Source organism: Chelonoidis abingdonii, chromosome 14, assembly GCF_003597395.2.
Source record: "Chelonoidis abingdonii isolate Lonesome George chromosome 14, CheloAbing_2.0, whole genome shotgun sequence".
NCBI lineage: Eukaryota > Metazoa > Chordata > Testudines > Testudinidae > Chelonoidis > Chelonoidis abingdonii.
This window is the reverse complement of record NC_133782.1, coordinates 34,765,796-34,788,505: the sequence shown is the minus strand read 5'-3', so window position 1 is coordinate 34,788,505 and position 22,710 is coordinate 34,765,796. Positions and strand designations below refer to the sequence as shown.

Here is a 22,710-nt window from a genome sequence, read left to right as displayed (position 1 = left end):
GTGAACTTGCTTTTCATTTTGTTTTTGTTTCTTTCTTTGTTTGTTTGATCTATATGTGTGTTTGCAGTTTGTATTTGGTATGTGTCTGAGACTTCTGTGTAGCTCAAAAGCTTGTCTCTTTCACCAGCAGAACTTGGTCCAATAAAAGATATGACTCCACCCACCTTGTTTCTTTGCATTTAGCTGTTTTTTCAGTTCTTTTGTTTTTATGTTTGTTCTTGGTTTCATTTGATTACTTTATTTTACTTTATGTGTCCTTGTGTGTTTGATTGTGGTTTTGCTTTCTGTTTATATTATATGTTTGCTTTGGTTAAGTTTGTGTTTCTCTTACGTTTTATGCTTTCCTCTTCTATTGGGGTTTGGAGGATTTTTATGTGCTGGTATTTGGTTGTGTTTATTTTGTGTGCTATGTGTTTGGTATGGATGTGTGTTCGTGTGCTTCTTTGTGCTACCTGCTCTGTTTTTCAACTGGGAAAACATAATAATGTATGCGGCTAATATTTGTTTATTTATATTCTTATTTATTTAGCAAACCTGGAAAAATATGAAGGTGCACATGCAATTTATCATCATCATCATCATCAATCATCATCATCATCATCATCATCATCATCGCAAATTCCCAAAAGACGTGGCCTCCTTGCAGATCAAGCACCTTCCAGATCCTTCCTTAGCTATGTCCATAAGGTGGTGTGACTGGGTAGTCAGTTCATGTCCATCACTTGCAATATTATCATGCCTCCAAAGCTTTGGTGATCATGCAATTGTCAGCCATGTAGAAGCATTCCTTAGTAAACATTTTCATAATTATTTTTTCTTCCATCCTAACAATATGCAATTTATAAATTCATAGATTCCAAGGCCAGAAGGGACCATTGTGACCCTCCAGTCTGACCTCCTGGATAATACAGGCAAGAGAACTGCATCAAAATAATTCCTAGAGTAGAGCTTATAAAAAAAAAACCATTGAAAATTGTCAATAATGGAGAATTCACCATGATCCTTCGTAAGTTGTTCCAATGGTTAATTAATCCCACTGTTTAAAATGTATACCTTATTTCCATCCTGACTTTCTCTAGCTTCAATTCCAGCCATTGAATGGTGTTAGACCTGTCTCTGCTAGATAGAAGAGCTCATTGTTAAGTATTTGTTCCCCTTGGAGGTACTTAGAGACTTCACTTAAGTCCCCCTTTAACCTTCTCTTTGTTAAGCTACATCAATTGAGCTATAATATAAGTACATTTTATAAAGAACTTAAGTTGATGCTGACCAGGATTTTCAATAGGCCTTGGGTTCTCACTAACCTTTGAGTTTCAATGGAATTTAGACATCTGATTCTTTTTGATCCCCTGGGAAATCTCAGGCACTTTGTTAACTGAGTAGAGCTCCACAAACTACCCAGATACCTTGGTTAGCTCCTGGAGATCCTGATCGGAGCTGCCCAGGTAATTAAGAGTCAATAATAGGTGAAATTAACCCGTCTGTAGAAGACTAGCCATGAGAGAGACTGAGGGAGGAAGACCCACATTCTTGCCTTTCAGTGCCAAGAGAATATCCCAGCTGCAGGCAAGGTGGATGACAGCTGCAACGTTGCCTTCTGAGGTCCTGTTTACAAGGTTTGAGCTGGGGTCTACAGCAGACAGCGATTCCAGGCAGGGTTGTATCCCATGGGCAGGAGCGATGCCAGGGTTTCTGGCACCCTAGGCAGAATTTGGGGGGCAGCATTTGGTGCGCTCCCCACAGGGCACGCAGGAGTTTCCAGTTCCGCTCCCATCATGCTGCTGAAGAAGGACCCTCCACCGAAATGCCCCAGGTGACAGCAGCAGTCATTGAGCTGCTCAATTGCCTACTGCTGTTTTTCGTGGAATGTTGGCAAAAGGTCCTTCTTCGGCGCTGCGACAGGAGTGGAACTGGAAGCTCCCCTGCACCCCATGGGGAGTGCACAAAATACCAACCCCTGAATCCTGGCGCCCTAGGCGACCGCCTTGGGTCGCCTAATGGAAGCACCAGCCCTGCCCATGGGACCACTGGGGGAGGCTGTTGTCAGGATCACAGATCTTTCAGACTGTGTAAGCTACACCAGGAGTTTCTCAGGCATGTCGAGGTACCTTTGGCAGCTTTGAAAATCTCAATTTAACTGGATAAAGGTGCCTTAAAGGCCAACAGATTCCCAGACTCTCAGGCCTAGCAATAAGAACAGAAGTACAACGAAAAATGCTGGGCCAGATCCCCCACTGGTGTAAATCAATATGGCTCCATTGACATCAATGGGGCCAGATCCCCAGCTGGTATAAATAAGCATTGCTCGATTGGTGTCAATGGGGATAGACTGCCATCTGTTGAATTCTGAAATGAGTGGAGCTACACCACAGATTAATAGATGACTTGACTCTATATCAAATGTAGATATGGCCCTCTCAATTATTTATTTATTCATTTATTCACCACTATGGGAACACTTCAAGGCCACAGCCCCGTTGAGCCCCTGTTCTGTTACGTGCTGTACAAAGATATAGCACTGTTCCCTTGCAATTGGGAGGCAGAGTCTTTACCAAATAAAGCTGATGCCTCACAAAGCCAGGACCAATGGGTGAAGAATAGGGCTGGAGAACTATTAGGAGAGGCAGGGTAGCTATTGACTCCAGGGGGGTTACCCAACTTCTAATCTATCCCATGGGATCTCCAACAGGAGCCATTAACTGACCCATCCATTCCCCATTAACCTATCTGAGACCCAGGAACATTATTTTCTGGTTTACTTCTGCCCCTAATAATTTTTCTGAGGGCCTTTTTGACATCCTGGTTCCTCAGGCAGTAAATGATGGGGTTGATGAAGGGTACTATGACCGTGTAGAGCATGGACACCAACTTATTGGAGTCAAAGGCATACATGGCCCTGGGCCGGGCGTAGGTGAAGAGGGTGGTGGAGTAGAAGATGATCACCACCACCAGATGAGAGGTGCAGGTGGAGAAGGCTTTCCATCTGCCCTGAGCCATGGGGATCCGTGCAACGGTGGCCACTATGCAAGCATAAGAGGCCACCACCACAAGAAGTGGCAGTAGGATCATGATCAAGGCCAGGATAAAGTCCACCCTCTCCACCAATGACATGTCCGTGCAGGCCAGGTTTAGCAGAGGTGAGATGTCACAGAAAAAGTGATTGATGACTGAGCCACAGAAGGTCAAGTGGGAGATGAAGATGACCTTGAGCATGGAGCCGGTAAAGCCACTCACCCATGACCCAGACACCAAGCAGAAGCAGAGCCCATGGGTCATAATGGCCGAGTAACGCAAGGGGATACAGATGGCCACATAGCGGTCATAGGCCATGACAGCCAAAAGGACACACTCGGTGCAGGCCAGAGCAATGAAAAAGTAGAGCTGGGCCATGCATCCCAGGAAGGAAATGTGCTGGCTTCCTCTCAGTAAGTCGAGCAGTATCTTAGGCACTGTGACGGTGATGTACCAGATCTCCAGGAAAGAGAGGCTGCTTAGGAAGAGGTACATAGGCTTGTGGAGGGGGTAGCTCACCCGGACCGTCACAATAATAACCACATTCTCCACAAGCGTCAGCATGTAGATGAGGAGGAAGATGAGGAAGAGCAGGATCTGCACTTCCTTCAGGGCAGTGGGGAATCCCAGGAGGATGAATTCCTGGACACTGCTCTGGTTTTCCTTCTTCATCTCCACATTTGAGAAACACCTGGAGATACAGTAATAAAACCAATATTCAGCGATTGCCTAGAGCCATAGACTCCAAGGCCAGAAGGATCCTCAGGGGTCATCCGATCTGACTTCCTGTATAACACAGGCCAGAGAATTAAAATAATTCATAGAATAAGTGTAGCACAGCAAATCATAAAGGAAGGGAAGAATTACAGAGAGGTGCTCTTAGAACCATGCTAACTGTATGTCTACACTGTAGTTAGACCTCCGTGGCTGGCCCATGGCAGCTGACTCGGGCAAAGGGGCTGTTTAATTGAAGTGTAGACATTCAGGCAACCCAATCTCTGGGACCCTCCCACCTCACAGGTTCCTAGAGCCCAGGCTCCAGACCAAACCCAAATGTCTACACCGTAATTAAACAACCTCTTGGCCTGAATCCTGCAAGCTCAAGTCAGCTGGCATGTGCCAGCCACGTGTTTTTAATTGCAGTGTGTCCATAACCTCTGACTCAGGTGCTCTAGGTTCTCGTCTTGGCTCTGGCTTTGATAGAAACCTGCAGGAGCAATGGGTTGGGTTTTTAAAGGAATTTAGGCACCCAGCTACGTCGTCCAATATTAATAATAGTTATACTTAGCTCCTTTAAAGTAACATTCAGCTAAAGATCTCAAAGAGCATTACAAAGGAAGTTAAAAGCAAGACAAGAAGCTACCAGAGAAGTTGCCCATTGGGAGCTGTGAATTCAATAGCTTGCTAGCCCATAGAGCATTTTCAACAAAGCATGTTCCAAAGGAGTTAAGTCTAGAGAAGAGAAGGCTGAAGGGAGGAGGGCAGACATGAAAACAGTCTGAATATACAGACAGTTCAAAGGGTGTTTAATGAGAGTTAGGGCTCTCTGTCTGTCAGGGTGGTGACGGAAGTCACGGATTCCGTGACTTCTGCAGGGGCCAGAGTGGCTGACGCCAGGGATGCTCAAGCAGCTGGCTCTGGGGCCAGCTACTGAAGTGGCCCCAGGGACAGACACATCAGCCACTACTCCGGCCTCTGGGTAGCGGTTCCTGGCTGGCCGGATGGAGCAACCGCAGCCCGCGCCACCTGGCAGCAGTCCCCGGTCAGCTGACTGGAATGTCCATGGCCGGAGCCCTCCAGCAGCAGCTCCCCACACACACCCAGTGCTGCCCCCATTTAAACACAGGTATCTGGACCCTGAATTTTTGTTTATTGCCCATGAGCTGTCTATGACTTTTATTAAAAATACCCGTGACTAAATCATAGCCTTAGTTACAGTTTATAAGTACTAGATTTTATAATGGCTCTTCATTCTAGCAAAGAAAGGTGTAGCACGATCCCATGGCTGGAAGTTGAAGCTAGACACATTCAGACTGGAAATAAGGTGCACGTTTTTAATAGTGAGGCTGATTACCCATTGGAACAATTTACTAAGGGTTGTGGTGGATCTTCCATCACTGACACTTTTAAAATCAAGACTTGATGTTTTTTCTTTGTGTTAAGATCTGCTCTAGTTCAAAGTGAGGTAAATTTAGGGAAATCCGATGCAGGACTTCAGACTAGATGGAAACATTGATCCCTCATGGCCTTAGAATCTATAATGTGGTGGCTTTAGTCAGTGGCATGAAACCTGACACTACCTAGACAACTTGGGGTCAGAGGGATCTGATGTCTAGGGGTGGGATGGGGACAAAGAAGTAAGAATCCTGGTTTTACTCCTGGATCGGATAGAGACTTGCTAGATGGTGTAGAGCTATTGTCTATCAGACACCCTCAGGGGTGAACTGTCACCCAGGTGGGTTTAGTGCTTTGAGATCTACCAAGTAGCACCACTAAATACAGCAGCCTAAGGCACCATACCAAAATCTGCTAGAGCCTCCTATGAAATGACATAGGAAGCAGCGCATTGCCATCCTGAGTGGCAACTCACCAGGGTCTGGCAGGAAGGGGCTTAACGAGAGGTCCTTAAATATCAGGAATGACATCTGCTGACGTTGCTGACTGGAAAATGTAATGTAAGGGAGAATTTTACATACACTGGAAAATGGATTATTTTTACCCTGCATTAATTATCTTACTCTGCTGAGCATTTACATAGCACTTTGGGGCCAGATTCCTAGTGGGTGTAAATTACTATTGTTCCAAATTCGCCCCAAGTCACAAACAGGCGAGGTTCTGTCCTTTGATCCATGCACCTCAAAGTAGATACAGGCAGATACCATTAACTCAAATTTAAGACATGGAAACCGAAGCATCGAGAGAGTGGTAAACTGGCTTGTTTGTGGTCACACATCGAGACAGTCAGTGGAAGAGTCAGAAATAAAACCCGAGTGTCCTGACATGGCTTAACCACTGGACTGTGCACATTTATAAGAACAGATATGGAGACCAAACCAGTAAAGCTTACCCCAATGAGTACTTCAAATAGGCTTCAGAAAGAAAGAAAGAAAGAGAAAGTTATGTGAATAAGTGTTGCATGATTCTACCAATTAGCAACACACTGTTATGACCTCCATGTCCATCTTCTGGACCATTTATTTATTCAACAATCTTGGAACAACCCAACATCTAAGCAGCATTCAGTTACTCCTCAGCCTCTTATTACAGGCTGAACTCTACACTTGTAAGGGGATTTTGGTGCCCGGCTCCTGTAAAGTCACCCACAACCAGATATGTCTGGATCCTGCTTTTCAGTGTCCTCTCCCAAACATATTCTCCTCATAGCAGAGAGATCTGGATTGAGATTTTCACGGGGGCTAAGGGAGTTAGGTGCCTAATACCAATCGAATTGTAGTGGAAGCCTTGTGCCTAACTCCCTTAGGCTCCTGTGAAAATCCCAGCCCTGTATATACATTAAGAAGGAACTCACCTCAGAGAGGCAATCTGGATCCTGGCCATTTCGTATTGCCCACACTCTATAACTCCAAAAGTAGTTGTCTGGCAAAAAGAAAGGAGCTGTCATTAAACTCAGATGCTTCATTTGCAGCCCACCTTAAAAGTTGTTATCACCTGACGCAGACCTCTGAGAGGTGTGTTTGTGTCTGTGGGTGTGACTCCTGCTCCCTGCTGGACGAAATGAGACCTGCTTCCAGCGTATGTGTCTTTGTATTCTCAGCCCAGCTAATGCACCTCTCAGAAACCGCCATCACAATTTTTATCAGAGATTGAATGGCATCAACAGGAGACTGGGAATCAGATACCGCTGGGTCCTACTCTGACACTGAATTCCTCTGTAATCTTGGGCAAGTCTCTTAACTCCATGTGCCTCAGTTTCCCCACCCATAAATTATGTATTCTGACACTGGCTGAGTTCCCAAAGAGGGCTGCTGTATGGATAGATTGATCTCCAGAAGTGCAACATGTTAGTGTAAGAAATTGACCCCAAGCAGAACAGCCAGGGGCAAGATATAAGGCTGGGATTTTAAAGCATTTTAGGGGAGTTAGTTGCTCAAATCCCTTCACATTTCAAGGGGAACTGGACACCTAACTCCTTTAGGAGCCATTTGAAAATCTCAGCCTTAGCTCCTACCTGGAAGAGCTGTGGAGAGATGCAAGAGGCACTGAGTTGGAATGTCACTGTGCTAGGAGGGGAACATGAGCTGCACCATCCAGGCCATACCTGAGCCGATGCTTCTGTGTACTGCAGATGAAACCAGTTCAGACACAGGAAATTTGCGGTCTCCAACAGAGCCCTTTTGCTGAAGATCTTCATCGATTTATTCCCCACGCTCACACATATAAATGTATCCACTCTGTCGGCTTCCTCGTTGACCCCTGAGGACAGGTCTACAGACAAAGCCCTGGCTGAATGCTTCGTATCTGCAATCAGCAGACACTTGGTCTGTAGGGAAAAGGTACCTGAGATGATTAGGTCTATGTGCTAATTAGAAGTTCCAGGCTAAGCAAGAGAGGTTGTGAAGAAACCTCACAGAATTTCCCAGAATGCTGGCAGATTCTGGGAGTGTGGATGAGATTTTCCAAAGCACCTCAGGGCCGCCCAGAGGGGGCAAGTGGGGCAATTTGCTGCAGGCCCCCCCCCCCAAGAATATAGTATTCTATAGTACTGCAACTTTTTTTTATGGAAGGGGTCCCCAAAATTGCTTTGCCCCAGGCCCCCTGAATCCTCTGGGTGGCCATGAAGTGCCTAAGGGAGTGAGGGAAGTAGTGCACCTGAGACACATGGCTCCTGGTGCAAGGCCTTATACCCCACCCCTTCTTGCTCAAATCTGGGCCTGAAGTCACACTTTGGCCCACAGTAAGGTTCTGAGCAAAGAGGGCTGAGCAAAGGGGGCTTGACAGGGCAGCTTGCAGAGGGCTAGATTGTCACCACAAGCCTGGAGCAAGGGAGTGCGTTGTGGCTGCGCTGCCCCCAAAGCACACCAGACTGGCACTTGGAGATCTAGACCCTAGTTCCCATTGGTTCCGCATGGGAGATAATCTCCAACTGATACAGTTGACTGCCCCCTCCGCACTATCTCAGGGTTGGGGACGGAGTTGTGTGGAAGCAAGATTTTGTCCAATCCTCTTTCTGCTGCCCACAAACTGGTCCCCTTCTCCCCCCGCCCCCACACATCCATTGCAAGCAACACTACAAAATGTAGAGTTGGGTAAAAAAAATTAAACAAAACTTCCCCCCCCCAAAAAAATTCTGTTTGGGTCAATCAAAACATTTTAGAACTTTCTGTGGATTTCAGCAAATAGTTTTTGTTGACCCCTTCCTCACCCGAAATATACCAAAAAAATCTAAATATTTCTTTTTGACATTTTCTTAACAAAAAGTTTCAACACTTTGAGTTGAAATGACCTTTTGTTTCAAAATTATTTTTCCTTTTATTTTTATAACAAATTGGATTTTTTTTTAAAGCTCAAACTGGACCTGAAATGTTTCATTCACAAGCAACACAAAAAACAATCGACTTTCGATATGCCAAAAAATGATTTTGGGGTCAGGCCTAAACAATTTCATTTTCCAGTTTTTTGGACCTCCCAGAAAACTGAAAAATCCCTTATTTGCCCAGGTCTGGTGAGAGGCCCATGCGAGAGATACAGAGCCAGAAAGCTACCATCTGACCCAGACTGAAGTGCCATGCAAGGTGCGTGAAGGAATCAGATTTGCCCAGCACGGCCCACTGTTCCAGAGAGTCAGGTGTCCTGGCTTCTCTTTAGAGCTATGGGCCTTGACAAGTCACCTTCACCTTTCTGTGACTCTGCTTCCCCTAAGGTGACCAGAAGTCCCAATTTTATAGGGACAGTCTTGATATTCAGGGCTTTGTCTTATATAAGCACCTATTACCCCTACCCCTATCCTGATTTTTCACACTTGCCATCTGGTCACTCCAGCTTCCCCTCTCACCCTTTGTTTATTAAATATACCTGTGGCTGGGCCTTATATTAGGACAGAACACACCAGTCTTTGACTGTAAAGCCGTGGGACTCTGACCTCTGAGTTAGAGGAATGGGAGAGATAGATTGCACAGTATTCCCCCTGGGCTGCTCTCAGTCCACCCCTCATGCCACAACTCCCAGCTGGGCTGTGGGGCTCAGTTCAGCACACCAGCCCTTGGGTTCTCCCGCTTCCCAGCCTCCCCTGCCATACCTGAATGGCTCTCCTGACAACTACCTTCCCTGCTATGGCCTGCTCTTTACCCATCCTCCCTGCTGACTCAACATCTCACAACCTCCCCGGTGCCCCAAGAAACACTCCCCTAGACAGTGATGTCCTTCAGGGAGGAGGGACTTCAGGGTTTGACCCAATAAGAAGGGAATTCTAATTTTAGCCTAATATTATCCCTGCATTTTAATTCCCCTTGTTCCTGATACTGCAGAAGGAAAGGACAAGGATTCACACTGTTCTTCCTTTATTTTTCTGTATTGGTTCATTTTCCAGCCACAAAAGTAAACCTCATGGTCACATGCACATCTGTCTGCAACCCTTCTTTAAGGGGGGAAGGAGATGTCAGAGGAGATTCTGGCCTAATAAGCTTTTCAAAAGCCTCCAGAGGCTGAATGCTCAAAGGGACTTGATTTCAATAGATGTTAGTAGCTTAAACAGAAGTTAGGAACCTAAGTCTTTTTGAGCATTCAGCCTTGCAATGAGTAATGCCCATTTAAATCAATGACTTTTAGGCACCAATCTGTCTTAAACCTCCAGCTAGACACATAAAAATTAGGACCTGTATAAAATTATCCCAGTTTTCCTCTGCAGATCGACTCCCGTGTGTGTTTAGAATAGGACTGGTCAGATTTTTTTTCCCCCAGTGGAAAATTTTGACTTGTCACTGAAAAAAAATGAAAACCAAAGTTTTGCTAATTTTTGGCTAAAAAATTATTTTTTTGTAACCCAAAAAAAATAGAAATGGTGTTTTGGTCAAAAATTGATTTTTTTTTTCAGCTGAAAACTGGAACCATTTTGGTTTTCTGTTTTCCAATGAAAAATGGGGAAAAAATGCAAAAAGCAGACATTTTCCATATACATGGTTTTTGATTTGAAAACCCAGTTGTCTGTCAAAAATCATCAATCGAAAATTTCCAACCCGCTTTATTGCTCCCAGTGACTATTGTGTTCCTCCTTTTGGCTTTCTCTATCCAAAGCAGCTGAGGGAGAATTAAATCAAGTCTTTGGCTGCATGTCCAACATCATCAGAACTGTTCACCAAGTTCCAAGCATCTGATGAGGGAAGAATTTGAAGACAATGAGTTTGTACAGCTAGAGATGAGGGTAGGATTTGGGAGAGGGGGAGTTATGCAAAGGTCATGAATATCAGGATTTGAAGGTGATGGGGCTGTGCAGGGGTCACAGAGTGCAGGGTGAGAAGGGGATAGGAGCTACACCGAGGTAAATGAGGCTGTAATTTGTCCTACACAAGCAGTGTTGCTGAGGACTCCGTCTGAGAAGGAAAGAAACCAACTTGACACTCAGATCCCAGGTGGCTTTGTAGGGCCAGTCTACCCTGTATTACTCGTAATATGAACGCATGTGATCTGGATTCATCAGGAGACAATAGAGCAGGCACTTAATCTATTTTGGTAATTATATGGCCCTCATCTCTCTAGCTTTTGAGCAGCTCACGACCAGTAAAGGATTCCTTCCTGAGAACAGAAAAATATCCTAATTCACAGATCAGGAGCTAAGGTCAGGGTAAAGAAATGTAAAGAAATCTGTTCTGAGATGATGTCCTACCCACATCCCTCTTAACCACTTATGCTGCCTACCTAAGGGAATTATCCACTCAATTGTCTAGTATTTTGGTGCCTAAATCCTTTAGGCCCCTTTGAATTCCCCTCCAAGAATGGATATTCCCAATAACATTTTCAGAGTATTTCATAGTGAGCATTTCTAGCCTAGCCACAGGTGGGCTCTGCCTTCAGATTTGGAAGCCAAAATTAAATTTCTTCAAAGTTCAGACATACTGAGATATTGGGTTTGGGTTCAGCCATTATACATCTCCCATATGGGAAATGTCTTGTATAAAATAATGATGTGGTTTTATTGAAATTATCCCTAGACCAGGAAGGATTTGATTTTTATTGGTGGAGACTGGTGAACATTGGTTTCATCGTACACACCCAAACTGACGAAAAATATTTCCATCGATAATAATTAAAATTTACACATAGGTAAAGTAAGAGAAATGCTACTTGAGAACGTATTAGATACCAACTTTAAATAATTGTCTGCCCCTCCCCCAAGTTTCCTACCACTGAGAAAATTGGGGGAAAAAATGCTTAAAATCCAAAATATCACACAACTGTGAAAATGTAAATCAAGGAAAATTGACAAAAATGCTTAAAAATAAACATCAATATTATCCATTAAAATTATAAAAATATAAAAACCATATTCTGCGGAGATTAATTATCCTATAGAATTGAATCCACACTGACCTGAAGGGGAGACACCCAACTCCCAGCACAATTTTTATTCAGCTATTACTCAACAAAATTCACTACTTCTGTGGAATCTGCATGAGTACAGAATAACTAACGCCCCCTGGATTTGGTCCATTGATTTTTTAGGACCGGTCAAAAAGTTATCCCTGCAAACCATTTCCAGGGCTTTGTCCAGCTTTATCCCAAGAGATTGGCCTCCCATCTGTTCCCTTGGGGACTTAACTCCATAGTCTATATCCCAATTTCCAAATCTCTTTGACTGTAAAACACCAAATATTGGCTGGCATTGGAACACAAGGTCTAATATGCAACCCAAATTCCAGGACCTTCCAACCCATTTTGACATTTTACACCTCAGCCATTTTATGGTCCTCTGAAGGCAAAGAAGAGACAGGATTTGGGTATACTGACTAGAAAGGAGATTCAGTACTGAGGCTTCTGGAGACAGACTGGCAATGTGGTTGCCTCAGGTGTTTGAGCACCCATCTTGTATTGCAAACAGAGACTCCACAACTACCAGATTTAAATTCCATCATAAGTGTGCTACGTCTTCCTTCATGCCTCCACACCTAATTTTCCACCAATAGGGAAATCTCTGTCCTACTAAGAGATGATGACCAGGATAGGAACCTTGTGGACAGCATTCACGCCACAGTAAGCTCTCCTCAGAGCTCCCTTCATTTCCTGGTTCCTCAGGCAGTAAATAAAGGGGTTTAGCATGGGGATGACAATTGTGTACACCACTGACACCAGTTTGTTCAAGTTAAAAGGGTGGATCTTCTTGGGCCGGGCGTACATGAAGAGGGTGGCTGAGAAGAAGATGACAACCACAGCGAGGTGGGAAGTGCAAGTGGAGAAGGCCTTCCTCTTGCCCTGGGTGATGGGGATGCGCAAGATGGTGCCGATGATGCAGACATAGGAGACAATGGTGATGGACAGTGGGACCAGAAGGATGAACAAAGCCAGGATGAAGTCCACTATCTGCCACCATCATGTCTGTGCAGGCCATGTTCAATAAAGGACTGATATCACAGAAGAAGTGGTTGATGACATTGGATCCGCAGAATGACAGCTGGGAAATGAAGATGACCTTCAGCATGGAAGCCAGGAAGCCCACTAGCCAGGAGCCCACTGTTAGTTGCAGGCAGAGCCAGTGAGTCATCATGACAGGGTAGCACAGCGGGTTGCAGATGGCCACATACCAGTCATGGGCCATGACGGCCAGGAGCACGCACTCGGTGCATATGAGGGAGCTGAAGAAGTAGAGTTGTGTTATGCATCCCACAAAGGAGATGCTCTTGCTTTCCAATAGTAAATTAGCCAGCAGTTTTGAGACAGTGACTGAAATGTACCAGGCCTCCAGGAAGAAGAGGTTGCTGAGGAAGAAATACATTGGCTTGTGGAGGTTATTGTCTGTCTTGATCATGGTGATGATGACCACGTTCTCCAGGAGGGTCAGCAAATAAGCTGCCAAGAATACCATGAAAAGAAGCACTTGCAGCTCTGGGACAGTTGGGAATCCCATCAGGATGAACTCCTGGAATCTGGTGTCATTCTCCCACTCCATGCTGAGACACAGAATCAAGCAGCAAAGAAAGAAAAATGGAGGAGAAAAACAGAAAGAAGAAGAAAAAAGAACATAAAAAACAGAAAGCAATAGTCAGAAGAAGAGGAAAGGTGGAGAAAGAGACAGGAGAGATAAATATGGAAAGGAGAAGTGATGTAAAGAAAAAAAATGAAGAGCAAAAAGACAAAATAAAGTTATATGGTATTGACTACATATGGCATTTCAAAGATACAGACACCCACTTCCTGTGATTCTTCACAGTAGGGCTTTATTTCTATATTTTGTGGATCAAATTTTAAAAGACACAAATAGGAGTTGGGTGCCCAAATCCCTTTGAGTTACAATGTGCCTTCAAAATTCTCTCCCTCCAGCAGCAGAATCTGCACCATAAATTCTGAGCACCCCTCGCCAGTGTCTCGCTCTCAGCTATACCACATCTTGATTCAGGAAACTTTGTAGCCCTCCAAAGCTGAATGTTTAAAGCAGGAGGTCAGGCTGTGGTTTTAAAGAGCATAATGGAGGTTGGCCCCCCAACTCACTGGATGTCCCAGCCTAAATCTGTAGTGAATACTTTGGCCAGATCATAAACTAATCTACAGTGCCAGAAAACATTCTTCAGACCTACAAGAAGCAGTGTGGCTTTATGACTCCAGTACAGGGCTGGTACTCAGGTGAGGCTTGGAATTTCAAAGGAACCTAAGGGAGTTTGGCATTCAACTCCCATTGAAGTTTAGCGGCAGTTGGGTACCTAAATACCTTAGGCAATCTTTGAAAGTCCCCACCTGAGCCCAATGTTTTCCAGATTTCTAGTTTGCTGATAACTGCATGGGCCTTATTTAGGCCATGACTTGGTTTGTTTTATGTTTATTTGTCATTTCTTTGTTTCTTTAAAACAAATAAACTGTACTTTTTCTGTATAATCACAGAAAAGCAAGAAAACGGTGGGCCAGATACCCTGCTGGTGTGAACTGATATAGCTTCTTTGACTCCCACAGAGTGATACCAGTTTACAGCCGCTGGGGATCTGGACCAGCAGTCCTTATTGCTGCAATGTGGGGGAGTAGACCTGGAACTTAAGAACAGTGTGAGGAAAATAGACTAATTGATTCACACATACTCAGCTTTGCATCTGGGACTTCACACCAACATCAGCATCAGACAGGAGCAATTGGGGCCATTCCAGGATCCAGTCTCTGGCTGTTCCCAAGAAATAGACAAAACTCACTGGGGCTTAATCCTGCTATCTTCTAGGCACACTGCTCCGAACCAGCCATCACTTATGTGTGTGCTTAACTTTCTGCATAAGTAATTCCATTGCAGTCAATGAGCTCACATGCTTAACTTCAAAACACTGCTGAAGTAATATTCCGGGTTAGGGCCAGCAGGATCAAGCATCTATAGGGAATTCTTTTTATCATTGATGCTATTGTACTGAAAAAAATGACTGTTATTATTATGTGCTACAATTTGATAGTGTGTAGGGCCAACACTTCAATGATGATGATGATGATGATGATATAGAAACTTAAATGCAAAATTAAAATACTGTTTCTGTGACAGCTGATCTAACAAAAACATAAGGAGACAAAAATAGCTATCTATCCCCATACACCCCATCTATCTGTCTATCTACCTTAACTGTCAAATTGTCTAATATAAAGCAGAAGTGACAAACATTTTAACAATTAAGAAACTGTATCAGAATATCTCTCTCTCTCCCCATTTGTACTTTTCTCTTCTATTCATGAGTGTCAGAATGCCTTTTCAACATAATTTTTAATGATACTAGTTTAACATTCATTTCATGGTGCAAAAATACTTGTATTTAAAAAAGGAAAGAAAAACATACACAGACTCATATTTACCTTTGATATATGAGACCTCATTTTCATAAAATAAATATTTTGAAAATTGGCACAGATAAATCTATAAGCAGTCATAGATTCAGAGGCAACAATGCATATGCCAGACACACTATGGCCCAATCCTACAAATTCCTGTGCATAGAATTGGTAACACTATGAGCCTTTAGTGCCACAAGCAATGTCATTTACTACAACAGGGATAACAATGAGTTAGGGGTGTTTCCTCACAGACAGGACCAGAGTAGAGTAACTAGAAGTTAGTAGAAACTGAATAAAGAGTTTCTGGCTGTCTGATCTAATCTTTTTCCCACCCCTCTCAGTTTTGTACACATAATTTTTCTATCACGGTTTTTATAGTGCTGATCTTAAAGCCTAGCTGTTTAGCAATTCTTTTAAGTAGTATAAATTCTGCACCAGTCTAAAACCAGATACATATTTGCAAAAATTCCCAGCACATTATGGTTCAAGAATCTAATAAATCCAGCCACAAGCAAGCCCTCCCAAGAAGAAATAATAACGACAACAGCAGTAATGGTGTTTCTAAATTAAACTCACTCTTTATGTTTCTCTTTGGCTCATTTTATCTTTCCATCTAATTAAAGGTATTACCTCACCTTCCTTGTCTATCTCATATCCCAGGACCAACACGGCTATAACAACACTGCAAACATCTATCTATCTATCTATCTATCACAATGATAGATAAGTGTATTCCCAAAATTTCCTTTAAAATCAACATAATTTCGGTTACATTACAGATGAAGGATCTTATCCAAGCAGAGTTCCCAAGTAAGAATAAAAGAAAAGAAAATTCCATTCCTTTATTTTAGCAGCAGATCAACAGCAAGGATCTAGTCACATCCTCGGACTCATTAGCCAAATCTCCTCCCTGCATCCTCTCAGGTGATGTAAGCAGGTGCAACTCCACAAACTAAATGCCCTGTTCTAGCAGTTCTAACTTTGTCCCAGAACCAAGGAACAGCACACTAAATATACTCGTTAACCCCTGAGGTCTAATTGTCCCTCTGAGCTCCCAGTGCTGGCAGCACATGTATGTCATTCATGCTAGTTGAGAGAAATTTGGGGCCCCCTTACATCATGTGCATTGGAACCCCAACCCCTCACACTTCACTTTATTTACACAGATGTTACAGACATTTTTTTTTTGGAAGGGGGGCACCTGGGCTCGGAACCGAGTACAATTGTCCTTCCCCCACCCTCCTTCTCAGTCCTGTGTATGTGTAACTGACTAAGGGCTGTATAAGCATTGGCTGAATGGGTCCTAGACATGAAACCTGAATGCAGACAAAGTTGATTCTGTGCTCATGGGTATGTAGTGACCTAGAGCCCATGCAGCCCAGCTAAATCAGGGTGCATGTGTCTGGCCCAGGGGGAGTACTCACTGTTATTATTATTGCTGTTACTTAAAGGAAGATTTAGGCAGGAAGACGGGTCATCGGGTTAAGACACTGTAGTGGGACTCAAGTAAGCAGCAGTCAATTTCTAATTTTACTACACACTTCCTGTGTGAGCTTGGACAACTCATTCAGGCCAGATTTTGAAAGATACAAAAACAAGTCATTCTTTCCCAGGAGGTCAGACTACATGATCATGATGGCCCCTTCTGGCCTTAACATCTATGAAGTACCTAGCAGGCTTTTCAAAAGTGCCTAAGGAGTTTAGGCATCCAGCTGTCATAGAAATCTATGGGAGTTAGATGTCTAACCTGTTTGCATGGCTGGCAAATCTCACTAGGTGCCTAGCTACAGTTTTAGGTACCTAAATACCATTAACAGTCTAGCCCGTGTCTATGTTCTCCAACTGGAAAGAGAGGATGATAACACTTAACATTGTCTGTGCATGCTGGGCTTTAAAGGAGCCTAAGGGAGTTAGAAACCAAACTCTCAATGATTATGAATAGGAAATGGTTATCAAACTGTGTTGTAGTTTGGAGAATTCTAGCTATAGAGGATCTGGGATAATGTCACATTAATCTGAGATAGGAGCTCTCTATGGAATTATAAAAATAAAAGTATCTCCTGCACTGGCATAATCTGCCTGATCAATAACGTGAAAAAATCTGGCGAGACACTTGGAAAGCAATGGTTTCCCCAATTTATATAAATGCAATTATAATAATAATCTGTGTCTTTATCCATAGATATTTTATGCTGATCTCCTCTCTAGCCATCCCCATGCACATATCTATCTGTTTCTCAGTGCACAACACACCTTGCAATGAGCATACTCACACTATACTCATACTCATACTATTACAAATCTAGGCTGGTTTGGGGCCTAGATTTTCAAATGTCCACTAAGTTGAGTCCCCCTTGGGACCAATTTTCACTGGGTATCCTTGACATCAGCGGCTGCTGTGCGTGCTCAGCAGCTCTGGACATGAAGTCCAAGTGGTGTCAGGTTAGACAGCTAAGTTTGGTGGAAACTTGTGAATAATTCTGAAAGCACCAAAAGGCATATGTGTAAAGATAGGTAGGCACTGAGAGGGATTTTTCAAAAGCTTCTGTGCACTTAATACCCATAGGTGTTAGGCACCAAGATCCCACTCAGCACCTAAATACCTTTTAAAATATGTCCCTAAGTGACTTAGACACCTAAGACCCACTGACATTCTATCACATGGACACATACCCAAGACAACCCAATGCTTCAGTAATATACTAGCTATTTTGTGTATCCATGAGCAGACCCACCCTCCAGTGACTAATCCAACTAGCAAAAGAGAGCTTTAACTCTGTTTTTTCTCTGCTTAAGTGTTGGAGGACTGACTTCTCAGAGCCAAGGGTTCCAGTCCAACCACTAAGTACATTTGTCAATCTACATAGTTTTGCACGAGGTCAGACTAGATATTCAACATGGTCTCATCTGACCTTCAAATCTATGAAGCAGGAGTTAACTCAAAAGATTTCCAGAGATAGCCAACTCTTTGGCAAATTTGGATGTTATGTGTGTTGGTTGCGTAACCAGCTAGTCCTGTGTATGTTTTGTGTCTCCCTTTTTTGCCTGCTCCATAGGAAGTATAACGTTAAAATCCCAACCAACAACAGCTGCCTCTTTAGCTCATGGTATAGTCACTTATGTCTTTAGCTCCTAAGCACCCTGGTTCCATCCCTGACAGCTATCCTATTTGTGTAACCTGAGTTCTGTCATTTCTTTTGATTGTTTATGCTAGGGGGTTGGACAAACCACCCTGGAGCACAGCAGTGAATTTTTTGTCTACTTGCAAGGAAAACAAAAATGATCCCTTCCCACCATTAAATAGTTTTTCAATATATCAGGGATGCATCTGTGCTAATATTGATGAAAGATTACTCTTACCCCTTCTTCTTGGTATCCTAGTCACAGCCATGCAGAAAACTTTGGGATTCTAGGGAGATGGGTTTTGCAGAAGGCAGTGGGGTCTAATCTGGAGGTGTAACAGGGTGGCTTGCCCCACTGAATAGAGAGTCTGGGGCTAAGCCAGCCCTGATGAGCCAGACCTGGGTTGAATCAGGTGCTCAAAAATAAAAGATCAGGAAGTTGCAGCAAAGAGGAAATTCCAGGGGAGTGCAGCCATGCTTGCAGTTACTGCAGGGTCCGTGAAGTCTCCTGTGAGACCTTGAGCCAGCAGGGGAAAAGTTGAAAAAGCAGGAGAGAGTGGGAGAAAGCTCTCCAGACAGATAGGTCTGGGACAGACCCTGCTCAAGCTGGGGAGAGACTGTACAGGCCCAGCTGATATGAAGACTATGTCAGTCTGGATGAAACAGGACAGGGACACTGAACGGGGCTTGAGGCCTGGTGGGCAGTATGTACCAGAGGACTCCATACGTGGGACGCTTAGTGGGGATTGTTTGAAACCTCTTTAAACTGTGAATTCTTAAATGGGCCTGGATGAAGGGGAAATAGAGGTGGGATGGTCACAGAGTTCAACCCTAGCCATGAGACGATGCAGTACTTGTCTGGGACTCAGCGGACCCCGGTTCTGCGGTAGGCTTTGCCACTGATATGCTGTGTGACCCTGACCAACTCACTTCCTCAGCCTGTGCCTTTGTTTCCCATCCCCGTCTTCATCTGTCTTATCTGTAAGGACTTCTTTCTGCTCTGTGTCTGTCTGTGGGAGTTGTGTGTAAAATCCAAGTGCTGTGCCTGTAGCACTCTGAGGTCCCATGAAGTCTTAGATCTCCCCCTCAGAGATGGATATCTGTGTGAGGAGTCTTCACCAGCCAGCTTGGTGGTGCTACCCCTATATCTGTGGGGGTTCTTGTGGGTATGTCTACACTACAGCTGGGCCCGTACTAGATTTGCAGGGTGTTGTGGCCTAATGCACTGGATCCCACCCTAGCACTCACATTTGGCCAAACCTCCCATCCATCATAATGGAAGGGCAGCCGACACAAATCTGCCACCCCAGGCTTATGAGGCGTGGAGGTGGAAGATTGTACTGAGTTAATCTGTCAGCAACACCCCATTCTCCCTGCCAGACAGAGAGGAATCAGTGGTGGTGGCCTAAGCTTCAGCTGAGCATGGTGCAACCTGGGCCCATATATCAACCCCAGGCCTCACCCCCCCATTCCCTGGGATAGGATTGGTCTGTCACATCCCTGCCCCTGTCTGGGATACAAATCATAGAATCATATAATATCAGGGTTGGAAGGGACCTCAGGAGCAATTCCCAACTAAATCATCCCAGCCAGAGCTTTTTCAAGCCTGACCTTAAAAACCTCTAAGGAAGGAGATTCCACCACCTTCCTAGATAACCTATTCCAGTGCTTCACCACCCTTCTAGTGAAATAGTTTTTCCTAATATCCAACCAAAACAGGAACAGCCTGCTAACCGTACATGAGCAGCTGCATCCTCAGCAGGAAGGAAGAGACAGAGATATTGACACAGCTTTGCCCCTAACCCTAATTTTTTTCTAAAATGATGCCTTTGGACTTTATGGTAAGAATTTTTCAAAGGAGACTAAGGGAGTTAGGTATCCAAGTCCCTATTGACAGATCCAGTGAGTAGAGGTGGGTGAAATTTTTCAGGTGTGTGGCTAATTCACCAAACAACATGCAGTTTGAGGATGAGCAAAATTAATTGTTGACTTTGGGTACAGTTGACCAAATAGTTTCAACTGAACCAAAAAAATCTGAAAGGTTTTGGTAATGTTAAAACCAAACAAAATGTTTTGAGCCTCCAAATTGTTTCAGTTTCCAGGCTTTTGTCAAAAGCAAAGGCAGGATCACTAAGTGAACGAAGTACAGGTAGGAGGAAGTGGTAACATTTTCTCCTTTATAAACTTTAGCTCAGGCCACAAAGTTTGCTTATAGACAACAGATGCGTTCATCACAAGATCCTATAATGCTCTGTCAGCTATAGGTGAGGTTCATTTAAATAAGGTACGTTGCACACAATGGCTGAGCAGAATAATACAGATTAGCATTCTGTTACAGTTAGCGTGCCTATCTAGAACATCAAAGGCCTGCATTCGATTCCACGCTCTGCCTGAGGTGGGAAACTGTTTTGAATTTGGATCTTGCACGTGACAGAAGAGTGCACACCACAAAAGTCTGAGAATCAAAATGAAATATTTCAGGTCAAAACAAAACATTTCATTTCTACATAACTGAAGGACTTTATTTCTACTTGAAAAAAAAATTGAGTTTTCAGTTTCTTGAAAAATGTCAAACCATGTCAGTTTTCATTCATCCTGAAATTAAAATGTTATTTATTTTTGGAATTGGCAGCAAACTGCAAAACATCATCATTCATCCAGCTGTAAATGTGGGCTATGTGATGACTCCTGTTTGCCCCTTTAAAATATCCAAAACCGCCTGTTCTTAGGATTTGGTTTGGTTTTCTCTTTAATCAGAAATAACAACTGTCTGAAAACACATGATCTCTTTTCTCTCGATTTGGGGGGAAATGTAACCTGTAACCACTTATTGTTGCACTTCTAATTCAGGGCCTTATTCTGGTGTCAATTACTCTGCCTTTAATCCAGTGTAACACCAGGAATGTCAATAGGGTTACTTCTGGTTTACACCAGGGTGAGTCAGAGAAGAATCAGACCCATTGACTCCAGAGGAGTTATTCCTAATTCAAAATGGGGTGCAGAATAGGAGAATGAGCCCCATTGACCCCCTGAAGTTACTTCTGATTTACCCCAGTCCGAGAAGAGTTAGGGTTTTCAGTTTCAATTAAGTTATTCCTAACACATACTGGTGACAGTGGAGGTTCAACCCATAACCCTACTGAGTGAAAGGAAGTTCTGTTTGTGATGGCTCAGTGAAACTACAGCTTTATTCCTCAAATTGGCAAGAGTATGATTTAATCCTTTTACCATTAAATAGAATTGTTTTACTTTCAGATTGGTAGCCAAACTGAGCCAGAGCTGAGCATAAACTCAGCCAGAGAGGGATCCAGACCACACAACTCATTTCACATAGACCTCAAAAAGGAAATAACAACCTTTCAGTTGTCCTTGCCCTTGGCCACAAACCACTTAATTTATGTTCAGAGCTTGCATAAATGTCCATCTTCCTCTACATCTGTACATTCTTGGCTTCTTTGCACTCAACATACTTCACTCGAGATACAGCTCAACCTCGACATGAAACTCAGTTCACACTCAAGTGACCTCATGCCATCTATTGTCCTGAGCAGAATCCCATCCAGCCATTCTTAAGAGGTCACTTCCACTGAGATCCTTGTGTGCAGTAAGAGAAGGCAGATTCCAAGGGTGGGATGATTTTCAGTCCCATCCAAAGCTAGTGGTCACCGCTGAAGACCTTGGGGATAGCATTCTTGGCACACGACATCTTTGTTAGTGCTCTCTTCACCTCCTGGTTCCTCAGGCAATAGATGAAGGAGTTTAGCATGGGGGTCACAATCATGTACATAACTGACACCAGCTTGTTGACATTGAAGGAGTGGATCCTCCGGGGCCGGGCATACATGAAGAGGGTGGCCAAGAAGAAGATGACAACCATAGTGAGGTGGGAGGCACAGGTGGAGAAGGCTTTCCACCTGCCCTGGGCGGTGGGAATGCACAAAATGGTGCCGATGATGCAGACATATGAGGCAATGGTGATGGAGAGTGGGATGAGCAGGATGATCAAGGCAAAGATAAAGTCCACTATCTCTGCCACCATCATGTCAGTGCAGGAGAGGTTGAGCAACGGGGAGATGTCACAGAAGAAGTGGTTGATGACATTGGGGCCGCAGAATAACAGCTGAGAGATGAAGAAGACTTTCAGCTTGGAGATGAGGAAGCCAGCCAGCCAGGAGCCCACTGCCAGCTGAAGGCAGAGCTGGTGGCTCATGATGGCTGAGTAACACAGTGGATGGCAGATGGCCACATACCCGTCATAGGCCATGACAGCCAGGAGGATACACTCGGTGCAGATCAGGGCAATGAAGAAGTAGAGCTGGGCCATGCAGCTCATGAAGGAGATGCTCTTATTCTCCACCAGGAAATTCACCAGCAGTTTTGGAACAGTGACTGAGATGTACCAAACCTCCAGGAAGGAGAGATGACTGAGGAAGAAATACATGGGCTTGTGGAGGTGATGGTTTGTTCTGATCAGGGTGATGATGTCCATGTTCTGCAGGATGGTCAGCAGGTACACAGTGAGGAATACCACAAAAAGCAGCACCTGCAGCTCCAGGATGGTCGGGAACCCCAGCAGAATGAACTTCCAGACCTTAGTGTGGTTGTCCTGCTCCAT

The 22,710-nt window shown here is 44.1% G+C and overlaps 2 protein-coding genes and 1 pseudogene across 2 annotated transcripts; all 3 read right to left on the bottom strand.

Annotated features, from left to right (window-relative positions):
• Positions 1–2,718: 2,718 nt before the first annotated feature.
• On the bottom strand, positions 2,719–3,684 carry LOC116822013 (olfactory receptor 6P1-like). Its single transcript, XM_032775570.1, has one exon. The coding sequence runs from the start codon at positions 3,682–3,684 to the stop codon at positions 2,719–2,721; it is 966 nt and encodes a 321-aa protein (XP_032631461.1).
• Positions 3,685–12,165: 8,481 nt separating this feature from the next.
• On the bottom strand, positions 12,166–13,129 carry LOC116822014 (olfactory receptor 6B1-like; annotated as a pseudogene).
• An 8,621-nt stretch (positions 13,130–21,750) lies between these two features.
• LOC116822015 (olfactory receptor 6B1-like) lies at positions 21,751–22,710 on the bottom strand. Its single transcript, XM_032775571.2, has one exon. The coding sequence runs from the start codon at positions 22,708–22,710 to the stop codon at positions 21,751–21,753; it is 960 nt and encodes a 319-aa protein (XP_032631462.2).

Coding starts and splice junctions, on each gene's coding strand:
- LOC116822013 (XM_032775570.1), bottom strand. CDS start 3,684: ATGAAGAAGGAAAACCAGAGCAGTGTCCAGGAATTCATCCTCCTGGGA.
- LOC116822015 (XM_032775571.2), bottom strand. CDS start 22,710: ATGGAGCAGGACAACCACACTAAGGTCTGGAAGTTCATTCTGCTGGGG.